The sequence below is a fragment of the Geotrypetes seraphini genome, chromosome 2, assembly GCF_902459505.1.
Source record: "Geotrypetes seraphini chromosome 2, aGeoSer1.1, whole genome shotgun sequence".
Classification (NCBI taxonomy): domain Eukaryota; kingdom Metazoa; phylum Chordata; class Amphibia; order Gymnophiona; family Dermophiidae; genus Geotrypetes; species Geotrypetes seraphini.
The window spans coordinates 59,351,631-59,367,727 of record NC_047085.1 but is presented as its reverse complement, the minus strand read 5'-3'; the positions used below and the strand labels follow the sequence as shown (position 1 = coordinate 59,367,727).

The 16,097-nt window shown below is 40.6% G+C and overlaps 1 protein-coding gene across 2 annotated transcripts in view; it reads left to right on the top strand.

Moving 5' to 3' along the window:
- OXR1 (oxidation resistance 1) overlaps nucleotides 1–16,097 on the top strand; it is a 325,515-nt gene that overhangs the window by 39,867 nt on the left and 269,551 nt on the right. For both annotated transcript variants that reach the window (XM_033933067.1, XM_033933066.1), the window contains exon 2: nucleotides 5,680–5,762. In XM_033933067.1, the coding sequence (XP_033788958.1) occupies nucleotides 5,680–5,762 (83 nt within the window). The remainder of the gene's footprint in view (nucleotides 1–5,679; nucleotides 5,763–16,097) is intronic.

Sequence of the window (16,097 nt, the reverse complement as noted above, 5' to 3'; positions counted from 1 at the left end):
GCCCCAACATAGAAGAAAATCAACAGTTGAAGCTGCACACCGTAACTGAGGGCAAAAATCTGCGGTTGGGCAGCTCAAGAATGAAGCAATCTGAGCTCCTACAAGGGAAGAAGAAACAAAAGGCCACACTGAGAGGTCTGTTCCAAACGCCATCTTGGATCATGTATCTGCTTTTGAATCTGATCTCAACATTTACAATATAAGGTCCTCCCCTTTGTACTGGTCTCATCCTCTTGCATCTTCACAAAATGCTTAGTAGTAGTGCAACCATTCACTCATGGGGACTTAATGTTTTTTCCTATTCAGACGACTGGTTGATCAAGACGTCCTCATCTCTACTAGCTCAGAATGCCATCAACTCTGTAGTCTACTGGAGCTGCTAGGTTTGCTGTCAACTAGAGAATGACATGGAGCCAAATTTTTCCCCATCCCTGCGGGAACTCATTTTTCCATCCCATCCCTGCAAATTCTTTTCCTGTCCCTGCCCCATTCCTGCAAGCCTCAAACACTTTAAAATCATAAGTGTTTGATGCTTGTGTGGTTCAACAGAGCTTATAGAAATGGGGCAGGGACAGCAGCAAAACTTGCGGGGACAGGACAGGGAAATTGAGTTCCTGTGGGGACGGGGAAAAATTTGTTCTCGTGTCATTCTCTATTGTCAACTACCAAAAGTCGCATCTCTGCCCTTCTTAGACCCTTGAGTTCATAGGAACTCTATTAGAGACTACTCAGGGGTGTGTTTTTCTACTTCAGCAGAGAGTTGACAATCTGAGTCACCTGTTGCACACAGTCTCTACCCTTCCACACATTACTGTGCATCAGATGCTGTTCCTTCTGGGACACATGGCATCCACAGTACACATTACCACTCTCAAATGGTAGATGATTCCTCACAACCTTACTCAAGATCTTTCTTTTCAGCCCCCTCAACAACACAAAGTCGTAACCACAGATGTTTCAATGTTAGGGTGGGGAGTTGATCTGGACTTCTTTCACCCTCAAGGACTATGGTCTCAACATGTCCTACTGTCTGCTAATTTTGATTGTAAGCTCTACTGAGCAGGGACTGTCTCTTAAATATGTTGTATAGCGCTGCGTAAGCCTATCGGCACTATAGAAAGGAAGAATTACAGGCCAGTAAATCTGACTTCTATGGTAAGCAAATTAATGGAAACACTTTTAAAACAGAGAATTGTAATGTTTCTGGAATTGGGTGGCTTACAGGACCGGAGGCAACATGGATTTACTAAAGGTAGGTCTTGTCAGACTAATCTGATCAATTTCTTTGACTGAGTGACCAGAATTGGATAGAGGGAGTGTGCTAGATGTGGTGTATTTATATTTTAGCAAAGCTTTTGACAGTATTCCACACAAACGTCTGATAAATAAACAAGTGCACTCAGGATGGGTCCCAAAGTGACAGGCTGGGTCAAGAACTGGTTGAGTGGAAGGCAACAGAGGGTAGTGGTCAACCCTTTCAAGTGCTGGGATTCATAGCCCTACGCGACACCACTCTTCTAAGGGCTTTCCTACCTCAACAAAGACAAAACACCTTGCTTCAACTTTCCAGCCTTGTCTCCACTCTGCAAACCATCTCAGCAAGACAAATGATGCGTCTCATTGGTCACATGGCATCCACAGTTCAAGTAACTCCCTTTACTTGACTTCATCTCAGGTCAGCTCTGTAGACCCTAGCATTTCGGTGGTCTCGGGCCATAGATTCCTTATAACAAAAGATCAATGTCACCTCGCCTCTTTGTCAATCTCTTCAGTGGTGGTTGAATCTGAGAAATCTCTCCAGAGATTTACTGTTTCACATCCCCCCATATCAGAAGGTACCCACAATGGATGCGTACATGTATACTTGGGAAGCCCACCTAGATAGTCTCGGGTCTCAAGGTTTGGACTTCTCAAGAAAAGAAATTCCCCATTAACCTGTTGGAGCTATGAGTGATTTGCATAGCTTTCATCACATTTTAAGATCGTCTTTCCAACCAAGTCCTCCTTGTTTGCACAAACAAGTGGCGATGCACTACATCAACAAGGGGGAAGGGGGCACAGACTCTCTTACTCTCTGTCAAGTAGCTGAGCACATTTTGTGACGTGGTGTGGCTGGACTGGACATATCCAGGGATCAGGCTTGTGTCACACAAACCTTGGCTGAACGTTGATGAGGTAATAGGTAGCTTGGAGTATGCACAAGAATAAGGTTCAAAAATAGTCCAAGACTCAAATAAGGAGTCAAACTAATCTTTTATTCAAGTTCTCCAATAGACAGCTTGCCCAAACCCCAAACAATAAGGGCTGGGTCCAAACACAAAAGGAACCCCCCCCCCCACACACACACAGACAAAAAGGCTTCCAATTCTAGTTCAGTTTGTAACACAGCAATATCTGTTTACTATACCCAAAATTATTGCTTTTGGCCCCTGAGCATTCTTTTACTTCCTCTGAAGCTTCTGGCTATACTAAGCAATCATCTCAGTTTACTTTTCACACTAACTCTGGCACCTTAGAAAAACACATTCAAAGTTTTCACCATGACAAGGTTGTGCTTTGCACTCATCCAAAGTTCCTTCCCAAGGTCATCACTTGTGTTTCATCTCAATTGATCAATTGTTCTTCCAGTATTCTTCCCTAAACCTCATTCTCATTCAGGGGAAATGGCTTTTCAAACTTTGTAAGTGGGCATTGGCCTACTATCTCCATAGGACAAAGCCGCATTGACCATGTCCTCAACTTTTTGTCTCCTTTCCAATTGGTTGGCTGCTTGCACCTCGTTCTGTTATGCTCAGGCTGGGCTACAACTGGGGAGTCGAGTCGCAGCCCATAAAGTTTGAGCTATGGCAGCTTCAGTAGCTTTTCTCCACTCTACCTTTATTGATGAAATCTGTAAAGCTGCTACTTGGTCCTTGGTTCATACCTTCACCTCTCATTACTGTCTGGAATCTTTTTCCAGATGGGATGGGCACTTCGGGGGAGGAAAATTGCAAAATTTGTTTTCCTAATGGCCAACCTTCCTTCCATCCCATTGTAGTAAGCTAGGGAGTCCCACTTGTGAGAATATGCTGCCTGCTTGTCCTGGGATAAAGTACAGTTACCATAACAGGTGTTATCCAGGGACAGCAGGCAGATATTCTCATAACCTACCCACCTCCCCTAGTTGGCTTCTTAGCTAGCTTACTGAACTGAAAAGCTGCATGCCTACATCTGGTGGGAAGGCACTCGCGCATGCGCAGTGCGGTCAGTTACAAACTTTCTATAGTTCTTAAAGTGCCGATGCACTTTTACAGCTGTCCGTACTGAGGCTCTGTGGATGAAGTCATCCACATGTGAGAATATCTGCCTGCTGTCCCTGGATAACACCTGTTATGGTAAATAACTTTGCTATTAACAAATTTAAAAACCATTATGGTCCACAGTATTTGGAATGTAGATATAAAACTGTTCCTAATAAATAAGACAACACAAATGAACATACACATTCAGTAATGTACTACTGTAGACTATTTCAAAAGCAGTTTGATTGTCATCAGTGTTGAGGTTGTGATCTGTGGATATTGGGGGGGGGGGGAGGAGGAGGGAGGTACAGTAATTGTATAACTGAATACACTAGTACAGTGGTTCCCAACCCTGTCCTGGAGGAACACCAGGCCAATTGGGTTTTCAGGCTAGCCCTAATGAATATGCATGAAGCAAATTTGCATGCCTATCACTTCCATCATATGCAAATCTCTCTCATGCATATTCATTAGGGCTAGCCTGAAACCCGATTGGCCTGGTGTTCCTCCAGGACAGGGTTGGGAATCACTGCACTAGTAAATATGCTCATTATTTTCTCTATGTGAATTCTGGCAAATTTTCAAAGTACAGTGGTACCTCGGTTAACGAGTGCACCGGTTTGCGAGTGTTTTGCAAGACGAGCAAAACATTTGCAAAATCAGTGCCTCGGAAGCCGAGCATGGCTCGATTTACGAGCACCCCCCCTGCCTCGAACCGGCACCCCCCCCCCGCCACGATCCGCCCCCCCCGACACGATTGGGCACCTCCCCGCCACGATCCGACCCCCCCCCCCGACACAATTGGGCACCCCTCCCCCCCCCCACTTCTTATCCTCATCTGGGCACTCTTGAAGATCGGCCTCTTCGTCTGCTGGGCCTTGAGCATGCTCAGATGCTCAAGGCCCAGCAGACGAGGAGGCCGATCTTCAAGAGTGCCCAGATGAGGGTAAGAAGCGGCGGAGGGGGGTGCCCAATTGTGTCGGGGGGGATATTGGATCGTGTCGGGGGGTGCCCAATCGTGGCGGGGGGGGTCGGATCGTGGCGGAGGGGTGCCCAATCGTGGCGGGGGGGAGGTCGGATAGTGGCGGGGGGGTGGTGCTGGTTTGAGACAGGGGGGGGTGCCGGATCGCAGGGGGAGGGGGGTGCCTGATCACAGGGGGAGGCCTTCGAGGGGAGCAATGCCGGTTCTCGGGGGGGGAGGGGAAAACATCAAAGCGAGTTTCCATTATTTCCTATGGGGAAACTTGCTTTGATAAACGAGCATTTTGGATTACGAGCATGCTCCTGGAAGAGATTATGCTCGTAATCCAAGGTACCACTGTAATAGTAGCTGTATATTTCTGATTTGAAATTACCACAGAGAATTTGCTTATGTTTACTCGTGCTGTTTGTTTTGCACAGTTATTTTTCTGGGTTAATTTAGATGCAAATGCATGCATTTGTAAGAATGTGCAGTGAAATGGAAACCCTTCTCTCTGCTTAGTTCAGGTGAAGTTATGCATTTACAGGCGATACATGCATAATCTTAAAACACATAGTAGAGATTAGTAGGTGGTATGGATGGACACACTTTATAGACCATATGGACTTTTATCTACTGTCATTGTCTATATCTCTATTGAGTTTATAGTGTCACACGGTTAAACTGGCTTGACAGTTTTAAAGATTGCTTTATGAAGTGAGATTAAGACAACGTAGAAGGCTGATAAAAAAGATATCTTAACAAATAGATAAAATGTGTAAATGTTTTTACATTTTTGTCATTCAATCTAAATGGCTGATATGCTATTTCAACTTAGGGCTCCTTTTACAAAGGTGCGCTAGCGGTTTTAGCGCGTGCTAGCCGCTACCGCCTCCTTTTAAGCAGGCGGTAATTTTTCAGCTAGCGCGCGCTAATCTTGTGCGTGTGCTAAAAATGCTAGCGCACCTTTGTAAAAGGAGCCCTTAGGGTTTCCAATCTACTACTAACCCAGTGAAATAACTCTAATGTTTATTCTTACTTAAACTCTTCATGCTTCATACATATAATATGCTATCTTTGCTGGCAAAGATAGTGTTTTACATTGTAGAACTAATTAAAACATTTTTTATAAATACTATGCAGTTAGGGTAACTTTATTTCAGGTGTGTCTGCATTAATAAATTCCTAAATAAATAGTTGGTACTTTATTAGCACCTTGGTTACCAATTGTCACTGGTTTGTCAAAAAATATTTAATGAAAGCAAGAGCGTGAATTCCTATTCTGTCAGCTGGTTGTCTGTTAGTGGAGAGTCACAGGGAGCAAGCTGTGTAACTGGTGAATTAGATGTCTGCCTTCAGGGCTGCATTCAGCAGCCTGTGACAGTTCTGAACTGAGGAAAATGAATTTAACACACAGCTTGCCTCAATTTATTTCAGATACCAACCAGAAGAAGACCCTAGAGAAGAAAGATGGGCGGCGAATGTCATTTCAGAAGCCTAAAGGGACTACTGAATACACAGTAAGTAATTACCTGACTACTTACGTGCCCCTTATGATTATTAATCCACTGAGTCTGAGATTTTGTTTATATTATATTATATACACAAAACACTAGACATTGTTCTTTAGTTTTTCGCTTCTATTTTCTTGCTGACATTTATTATTCAATTCTTTTTAACCAAGCATATAGTTTTTAAAAGACACAATATACTCTTGCCATGTTGCAAATGTGTATAAGTAGATATATTTTAATAAAACAGTAAATAGAAGTAAAATGTTCTTCCTACGGTATAACTCTATTATTGGTTTAACTGATTAAAGAATAGATTTTTATCTTTCAATGTGTTTTTTATGAAAACATTCCTTTTCCTTATATATTTACTTACGTCAATATATTCTGCCTTGACTGCAATAGTTTGTGATCCTCCAGTATTCATCTGATCATTCGAAGGACTTTAATTCATTCACATGCATCAGAGCTGTCTTTTTCACAGCAGTATCTGAAAATGGAGCCTTTCTCCTACAGTAGTGTGTTCTTGAAATGACCCTCAAACCTTGCTATAGTCAGCTTTTCACATTTCTGGTTACTATTGGAAACTGTAGTGAGAAATATTTAATCCCATAGATATTGCATATTTTTATTAGAATGGAGTGTCTGCCATGGCAGCTCCCTCAAGTAGTGTGGATTTTTTTTTTAATACTTGAGTGTAGCCAATGGGCTTTATATTTTTGCAAATTCTAAAGTGCAGTACTTTAAAACAAAATTTTCCCTCTTGTTTTCTCTGTTTGAAAAACTTATTTCTAGAAATAAGTCACACGGTCCTTAACATCAACACAGTACTTGTATGATACAACACTGATTTATTGTAGCTTTTGGAGCAACTGTGATTTCTTGTTTTGAAATAAAGAATACAAATCTCAAGGAAGATTATTAAGTTAAGAAGCTCCATGAACATATGCAATGGAATCCTTCATGTTGGTCACATGACTTTTCCTTGTGTGACATGAAGAAAATTGCTTGAGCTTGTTAGGAAAACTTTCTAGGCATGCCTGAAACATCAGTTATTACTCCAGATGAAAGGGTGCGGGTGAGCATTAACTTTCACAGTGTCTTACAACTCTATCTCACTGAGTAGGCTGGATAGGCTATTTTATTTATTTATTTTAAAAATTTCTATACCGTTTAGAATTAAACAGTTTACTTAATTTACATACAGAAAATTATTAAAAAATAAAATATCTACTGTTGTAAGTAGGATGTTACCCACAGGACCTGCTACTACTTTTTGTTTCCTTCTCATTAGGGTTATCAGATATCCAGATTTACTACTAATATTAATTATTTCTAGAGTGCTACCAGATAAATGCCACACTGTATAGAGTCACAGCAAAATCCCTGTTTGAAAGAGCTTACAATCTTAACAGACAAGACAGACAAACATGATGCAAGGGTGGGGGATGCTGTTAAGGGAGATGGTTAATCTGCTGCTTATGGTGGTGAGCAGTGGGGAGTAAGTAGAGTTATGAATTGAAAGCTATGTCAAAAAGTTGGGTTTTCAGTCTTTTTAGAGGACAGTCTGGAAGTCCGGATAGATTCGTGGACTGGAGGGCGTTTGTCTGAGTTTTGGACTCTCCAGCCCCGACCCTGAAGTTGAATATGGCTCTCCCCTATCAGCCTCAACCCACGTACCTCCTCAAATGCTGCAATTTCAAACTTCAGGCAGCTGGCAGTGTTAGCGACAGGATCATGCTGCCGTCGGCCTGCCCCAGAAGTCTTTGCTCTGCAGTGACTTCCTGTTCCCACATAGGCAAGATGCTGCAGAGCGAAGGTTTCCGGGGCAGGCCAACAGCAGCAGGATGATGTCCCTAACATTGCCGGCTGCCAAAATTTGAAATTGCAGCACTGGAGGAGGTATGTGGGGGAAGGGGAGACTTGGAGAGCCATACCTGACTCGGGAGGGGGGGGGGGGGGCAGGCTGGAGAGAAAAAGGCTGCATTAGGAGGGGTTTGAGGGAGCACTTGTGGGGGTAGGGGAAGAGAGACAAAGCAGACATGTTTATAAAAACCTATTTCTAGATGTCAAACACTCCTCTGTTTACAGAAATGATTCCAAATATTATCCTCACCATGAATTTGCTTTGAATAAAGTGCTTATCAAGAGAACCTTATAAATATATGTATAGTAATAGTAGTATTGTCCAGAACTATCCATATTGAGGGCAGTTTTGAGTAGCCTATGGTGGTGGTAATATACATAGGCCAAAAGAAAAACCTATAATTTGCCAAAATATGTATATCAAAACCAAAAAACAATTGGCAACAAAGTTTCAATCCTACTCAGAACAAATACTAGTGTATATATTAAGCCACAATATCGGGATTAATATAAAGACTTCAGTACTGGATTAACCAAACGCATTGTTTTTAAATTTTTTACCCCGGACAGACAACTCTTAGATGACTAGCATCAGACTTTCTGTCTAAATAAGTCCTGCCCTGTACATCATTAAGTCTTAAATGTTTTCAGTTATTTTAAATGTTAATAATAAAATATCTGTGCCAAAATCTTTTTTTCTCAAAAAGACACACAGTGTTGTGTCAGTGAGAAGGAAAAAAATAAAAGGTTATGAATCCCCAAACTGTTCAATGATTTGCTTCAATAATTTACTTGATGTGAAAAAATCACCAGAATAAATGTGATACAACGATCCCAACTTATCTGAGTCCCAAAGGGCTACTGTCACTGCTCAACAGAGCTCCGTTTCAAATTCTTCGTTAAGAGCAGAGACAAATCAGTCCTTATGTGAAACGCAAGCAAAAGTAAAATCCTATATTATTTTTGGACTTGGAAATAAATCCCAATGGTACATTCAGGGCTTGGATCAATCAATGCTGAACTGGATATGAAACAAAACAATAGCGTCTGAGGAATTTAAAACGCCAAGGAGGCCCGCAAAAAAACAACACACTTGATGACGTCATGATGTAGCTCAAAGGCCATTGGAAGACAAATGTCAAACAAACCACATCAAAGGTTTCATTATATGAATGAAAAGTCACATTATACCATTACTACGAAGGAAACCATGGACTCACTTGAGAAAGGGAAAAAAAGCATGAAGTAATGCCCAGAAAGACAACCATGAACAAAAACTATCCTGAAAATCTTTTGTCAATGTTTTCATTCAGTCCAAATGGAGAATGAGCTTTTAAATGAAAAATCCAGTAATTTTACCTCTTAAAAAGATCATCAGCTGAGACATTTTTACAGCTTTCCAATATAGCCGCATGCTGCTAGCACTACTATAACAGCCGGATTTCAAAAGCTAAGTATCATAGGCTTTATTAACTATGCAAGCCTTGATGAATACTAACATGAGCAATGAATTGAAAATAGTAATTCTGTCCTGAGTAGTAGCTGACAGATCGCTATCACTTTAGGTATTAGTAAATAAAATATAACAAAAGAATAAAAAATCAATTAAAAAATAAAAATATTAACAAAAGAGAGATAAAAGAAAGGCAATTAAGACCAATGATAGTTCACAGTAGGTTGTCCTGGTAAGATAATTTCCAGATCCAGACAGCTATGAACGCTTGAGGTCTTTTAGCCATAAAAAGACATAAACCCAGTTATACATGTAATAATAACTTTATTCTTCTATACTGCCATGACTTCTAGGTGGCTCACATGGAAGAGGGCTGGTCAATCAGCGAATTACAGAATGCAAAAAGTGAGGGTACAACATATTATACAAGAAATAGACATAAGGAAAATATGAATCTCAAGTGTGCAACCCAAGGAAGAAAGCTGGACAATCAGCGAATTACAGAATGCAAAAATTGAGGGTACAACATATTACACAAGAAATAGACAGAAGGAAAATGAAATTTATAAATTTAGTGTGGCTTCTGTTTAGGAGATGAATCTGTCAAGTTTTAATTGCTCTCCAAAAGACGCCATAGGTCAGCCTAGCTCCATTGATGTAGTTACCCAGCCAGGACTGCTGTTTGCTTGCTTGAAACATGAAAGACCTGTCCAAAATGGATTTGTATTTGCAGCCGGTGATCCTTCGGTATGTAAATATGTTACAGTTTCTGGTTGACTGTGTGGGATTGTGTAGTTTGAAATGTGATAGAAGATAGGAAGGCGCTAGTCCCCAGGCCTGCTTGAAACAAATACAGGCAAACTTGAACATTATTTGCGCATCCATTGGCAACCAGTGTAACCTTCTGTAGTAGGGGCTAATGTGGTCGTTTTTCCTCAATCCGAATATCAAGCGAACTGCCGTATTATGTACTATTCTTAATTTTCGTACTGTTTTCTTTGGGATTCCTAGATAAACGATATTGCAGTAGTCCAGTATTGATAGGACCAGAGACTGCACCAGTAATCTAAAGGATATAGGGTCAAAGTATTTTTTAATGGTTCTTAATTTCCACAGTGCACAAAAGCATTTAACATAGTAACATAGTAGATGACAGCAGATAAAGACCCGAATGGTCCATCCAGTCTGCCCAACCTGATTCAATTTAAATTTTTTTAATTTTTTTCTTAGCTATTTCTGGGCAGGAATCCAAAGCTCTACCTGGTATTGTGCTTGGGTTCCAACTGCTGAAATATCCATTAAAACCTACTCCAGCCCATCTACACCCTCCAAGCCACTGAAGCCCTCCCCAGCCCATCCCCCACCAAACAGCCATACACAGTCACAGACACAGACCGTGCAAGTCTGCCCAGTACTGGCCTTAGTTCAATATTTAATATTATTTTCTGATTCTAGATCCTCTGTGTTCATCCCACGCTTATTTGAACTCAGTCACAGTTGTACTCTCCACCACCTCTCTCGGGAGCGCATTCCAGGCATCCACCACCCTCTCCGTAAAGTAGAACTTCCTAACATTGCCTTTGAATCTACCACCCCTCAACCTCAAATTATGTCCTCTGGTTTTACCATTTTCTTTTCTCTGGAAAAGATTTTGTTCTATGTTAATACCCTTCAAGTATTTGAACGTCTGAATCATATCTCTACTCCTTTCCTCTAGGGCAGGGGTGTCCAATGTCGGTCCTCGAGGGCCGCAATCCAGTTGGGTTTTCAGGATTTCCCCAATGAATATGCATGAGATCTATTTGCATGCACTGCTTTCATTGTATGCTAATAGATCTCATACATATTCATTGGGGAAATCCTGAAAACCCGACTGGATTGCGGCCCTCGAGGACCGACATTGGACACCCCTGCTCTAGGGTATACATATTCAGGGCTTCCAGTCTCTCCTCATACGTCTTCTGGCGCAAGCCTCCTATCATTTTCGTCACTGTCCTCTGGACTGCTTCAAGTCGTCTTATGTCCTTCGCCAGATACGGTCTCCAAAACTGAACACAATACTCCAAGTGGGGCCTTACCAATGACCTGTACAGGGGCATCAACACCTTCTTCCTTCTACTGGCTACGCCCCTCTTTATACAGCCCAGTATCCTTCTGGCAGCAACCACTGCCTTGTCACACTGTTTTTTCGCCTTTAGATCTTCGGACACTATCACCCCAAGGTCCCTCTCCCCGTCCGTGCATATCAGCTTCTCACCTCCCAGCATATATGGTTCCTTCCGATTATTAATCCCCAAATGCATTACTCTGCATTTCTTTGCATTGAATTTTAGTTGCCAGGCATTAGACCATTCCTCTAACTTTTGCAGATCCTTTTTCATATTTTCCACTCCCTCTTCGGTGTCTACTCTGTTACAAATCTTGGTATCATCTGCAAAAAGGCACACTTTTCCTTCTAACCCTTCAGCAATGTCACTCAAAAACATATTGAACAGGATTGGCCCCAGAACCGAATCCTGAGGGACTCCATTACTCACCTTTCCTTCCTCTGAGCGACTTCCATTAACCACCACCCTCTGGCGTCTGTCCGACAGCCAGTTTCTAACCCAGTTCACCACTTTGGGTCCTAACTTCAGCCCTTCAAGTTTGTTCAACAGTCTCCTATGAGGAATTGTATCAAAGGCTGTGCTGAAATCTAATTAAATTACATCTAGCATATGTCCTTGATGCAGCTCTCTGGTCACCCAATCAAAAAATTCAATCAGGTTCGTTTGGCACTTCACCAGTATATTTGTATATATTACCACTATATGCGTAAATATTCATATATATTTGTATATATCACCACTATATGTATGTATATATATATATATATATATATATATATATATATATATATATATATATATATATTTGTATATATCACCACTATTTGTCTAAATCACCACTATATACGTATATATTCGTATATATCACCACTATATACTATATATATCAACAATATTGGGTTTGTGATAAAGAACTCTCTCTCTTATGAATAGAAACATAGAACATGATGGCAGAAAAGGGCCACGGCCCATCTAGTCTGCCCACACTAATGGCCCACCCCCTAACTACCTCCATGAAGAGATCCCACATGCCAATTCCATCTTTTCATAAAATCTGGCATGCTGCTGGCCTATGTTTAAGGGATATTTGTCATTGACTTTGTACACGGAGGATTAGTTTGGGTATCTGTTCAAAGACATATAGAATAAACACAGAGGTTTTGCAAAGACAACGTATTGGGGTGTAGGTTCTTATCACAGGTCAAAACCTCGTGATACCAAAATGTGAAAATATTTTTTTTATAATTCTTTATTTTCATTTTATATTATTGACATAATATTAGTCAAAACAAAGAAAGTAATACAACTCCAGTTCAAACTTTAAAATGAGACCATAATCAGTAAAGAAAATATACATTAGAAATACAAAAACAAAGCAAAAATTTCCTTCTCATACATCAAAAACATTAGACCCAAATATAAATTTTACTGGTTTGTATCATTAGACCTCAATCAAGAGGGGAGTAAGCTTTACAATGGCTGAAATCTTTATCAAATAATACAAAGAAAATAAAAGATGGTAGCGAGAAAGAACAAAAACTTTATACTTGAGCTAGGTTGAGACTGAAATTCTCTCAAGAACTTAAATTTGCTCTTTAGCAGAAATAAATTTTGTCAGCTGCTGAGGTTCAAAGAAAATAAATCTATTCCCTTGATAGGTCATTACACATTTACAGGGGAATCTGAGTACAAATGTCGCACCTAACTGCAGAACCCTTGGTCTCAAAATGAGAAATTGTTTTCTTCTCTTTTGGGTCATTCATGACACGTCTGGATACATTCTTAGTATTTTAGTCATAAATGGAACATCTTTAAACTTGAAAAACAATTTAAGCATCCATTCCCTGTCAGCATCTATAGCAAATTGTACAAGTAGCGTAGCAGTTGCCGGTATCTCTTCACCTGACCTGTCAAGGAAATTTGTCAAATCCAAACTATCAGCATCCAAATTCTGCTGGTTTGGTTTTTGAACAGATACTCTGGTAGGTAAATAATATATTTTAGTGAGAGGCGGATAGGAGGTTTCGGGAACTTTCAAAACTTCTTTCAAATACTTTTTAAATGTATCCTGCGCTGAGATAAGTGGTAATTTTGGAAAATTATTAATCCGAAGATTACTTCTTCTAGTCATATTTTCCAACATTTCCACCTTAAAATTAAGGTTTCCACTATCTCTTACCCAGACCAAAGCCTGGGACTCCACTGTTTTTATTCTAGTTTCATGTCCATCCACTTTATTTTCAACGCTGGATATCCTATTTTTCATTTCCAAATTTTCAGACACAACAGAGGTATAGCGTGTGGTAAGTTGCTGCATTTGGGTTCCCAAAGAGATTTGCAAACTAGATATTGCTTCCCAAATTGTCTCCATGTTGAAAACCTTGGGTCTCTGCATTGGTATCAGTTCAACACCCAGATTCTCTGATGAAAAAGTACCTGGAACTTCAGCAGGTGATGAAGTCAGTGTCAGGAAATCCTGAGGCAATTTCTGTTCCAACTCCTCCGAATGCTCTGATAGTCGATTTGGCTTCACCACTCCTCCTGCTGGGCCGACTCCCGATCTCAGCAGGTCTGGAGAGTGAACACCCCGGGACATTTCTTCCACTGTTGACTGGTCAAACGCCCCCGAACAACTCGGAGGACTTTGCTCGTCCATCGACTGATCAAACGCCCTCGGGCGACTCGGAGGACTCCGCTCTTCCGGGGTTAGTGATGTTGCCTCGAGGGAGAGCTGTAACGCTTCAGCCAGCGTGTCTCTCCCAGCCGAGAAATCCTCCGGCTGTGTTAGCGTCCCTCGCTGAAGAAAAGCGTCCATCGGGCCCGAAGCTGCTGGCAAAGATTCATCGGGAGAAACCCGAAGTTTAGATTTTCTTTTCACCATTTCAAAGGTAAGAGCAGCCCGGGAACATCCGTGGCGTCTAACTCCAGCTACCCGCGGCCATCTTCCTTAAGCCACTCCCCTGTGAAAATATTTTTATAATTTTCAATAAATGATTCACATCATGTGTCAAAATGTATATTTTTTAAAAAAAACTTATAAGTGAAACACTGTGCCAATAATCACAGTGATCTTGCTGCATGGAAAAGACTGCAGTGGAACAACAACAAAACGTTCAGTCATGTAACATGCTATGGAGGAGTAGATAACCACAGCAAACTATAGAAAAACACTTATCTTGAATGGCCCCAATGGAGGCCTGGCTGTTTCGCTTGTAGCTTTATCAAGGGGTGTGTCCTCCACCTTTGCCAAAATAGGCAATATTGTCAGCAAGTCACATAAAGGATTTTAAACCAGCAAATAGCTGGGTCACTGTGATCTGTGAAACCAAAGATATCTAGATTTAAAACCAACAAACTGGAACAAAGGTTTGAGAAATAGAAACATATTGCCTAAACATACAAAATGTATTCCTATAACAAAAAGCAATGTGCTCATTAATGTTGTTAATATCCAGCGAGTGCAGCATCAATCAAAAGAGTGTGCTGCAGTAATGTGATTAACATTCTAAAAGGAACTTATGATGGAATGAGTGTGAACTATAAATGTCAGCACTTCTATTAAGTATCAAACATTTGAGAGACAGCGTGTTAGTCATAATTAGTCAAATGCTGTCACAAATGCTCAAAAAATTAGCAAAAAATTATATAAAACCAATGTAAAAGAAACAAGAAGGAAAAGGGTGGAAACAAATACAGCAATGCAAAACAAAGATATATATGCATGAGAACATGATACCTTGATGTTGACTTCAAAATTCTATTCAAAATGACTGTGCGGGTCAGAAGTTTGAAAGGGTTAAATAACCAATAATAGTGAAAGCGTCATCACTGACATCATTACTGGGCCATATCATTAGTTGTACAAATGCACTTGCTCAGATCCGCCCATGAGTGAAAATCTTTGGTCGGGCTTCAATAAACGATCTTAATCCACCAAATGAAAATGACTAAATGAAAAACAAACAAAAAAAATTATTTATTTTAAAAATTTGTATACCGTTTAAAATGAAACGATTTACATACATAATTTTAAAACAAAAACATGATAAAATAAACTTGCAAACAATCCTCAGAAATCATGACTACAAAATAATACCATAGCTTGCATAGTAAAGATCATGAATAGTTCATCTACTCTGCCAGAGAGGAAAATTATTGGATAGAGAAAGGCATCTACAGATAACTGTATCTTAAGTAATTTTCTAAACATGCTCTTTTCACGGCAATTTTGTATCTGAGCCACCAGGGAGTGCCATATCTTAACAATATAAAATGATTGTCAGAAACAGAAAAGATCAAATACTGACCACGTAAAAGACCCAGTGTGAATATGAATAATGAAAAGATGTCAGCAGCAAAAACGTCAATTCTGACAACATCAGGAACTCCCTATTGGTTGACAAATGCTGTGCTGACATACCAGCAGCTCAGAGGAAACTATGTAGACAAACTAAAAATGTCCAATGTAAATCACCATGCATGGAAGGGAACAGGACAAGCAAAAAATTTAAAAAAGGCTCTCCATGCGATGCAATTGTTTAAACCAATAACAGCGGGTTCTGGATAGTCCCTGCTGCTGTCCCAAACCCCCCCCTTTTTCTCCTTACTCTCCCCTAAATAAAACCAACACGCTTATTATGGTATAATAGCCGCAGCTCTTTATTTAAATCATAATAACCAATAAATTAACTTTGCATAAATAACATCATTAACATAATGAACCTTAAATTGAAAATCAATATCAGCAAGCTCCTCCCGAGCTACCCCGTGTAACATTACCATTTGCTCCCGACCCCGCCACCAACAGCAAGTGTCTGAGGGGTGGCATGACCTCATGCCCCTTTAACCCGGGTCACCTGACCCCAAGGCACGGCTCCCAGCCGGCCCACCGCTCATTGCCGGATGAGCCCCAGCAAC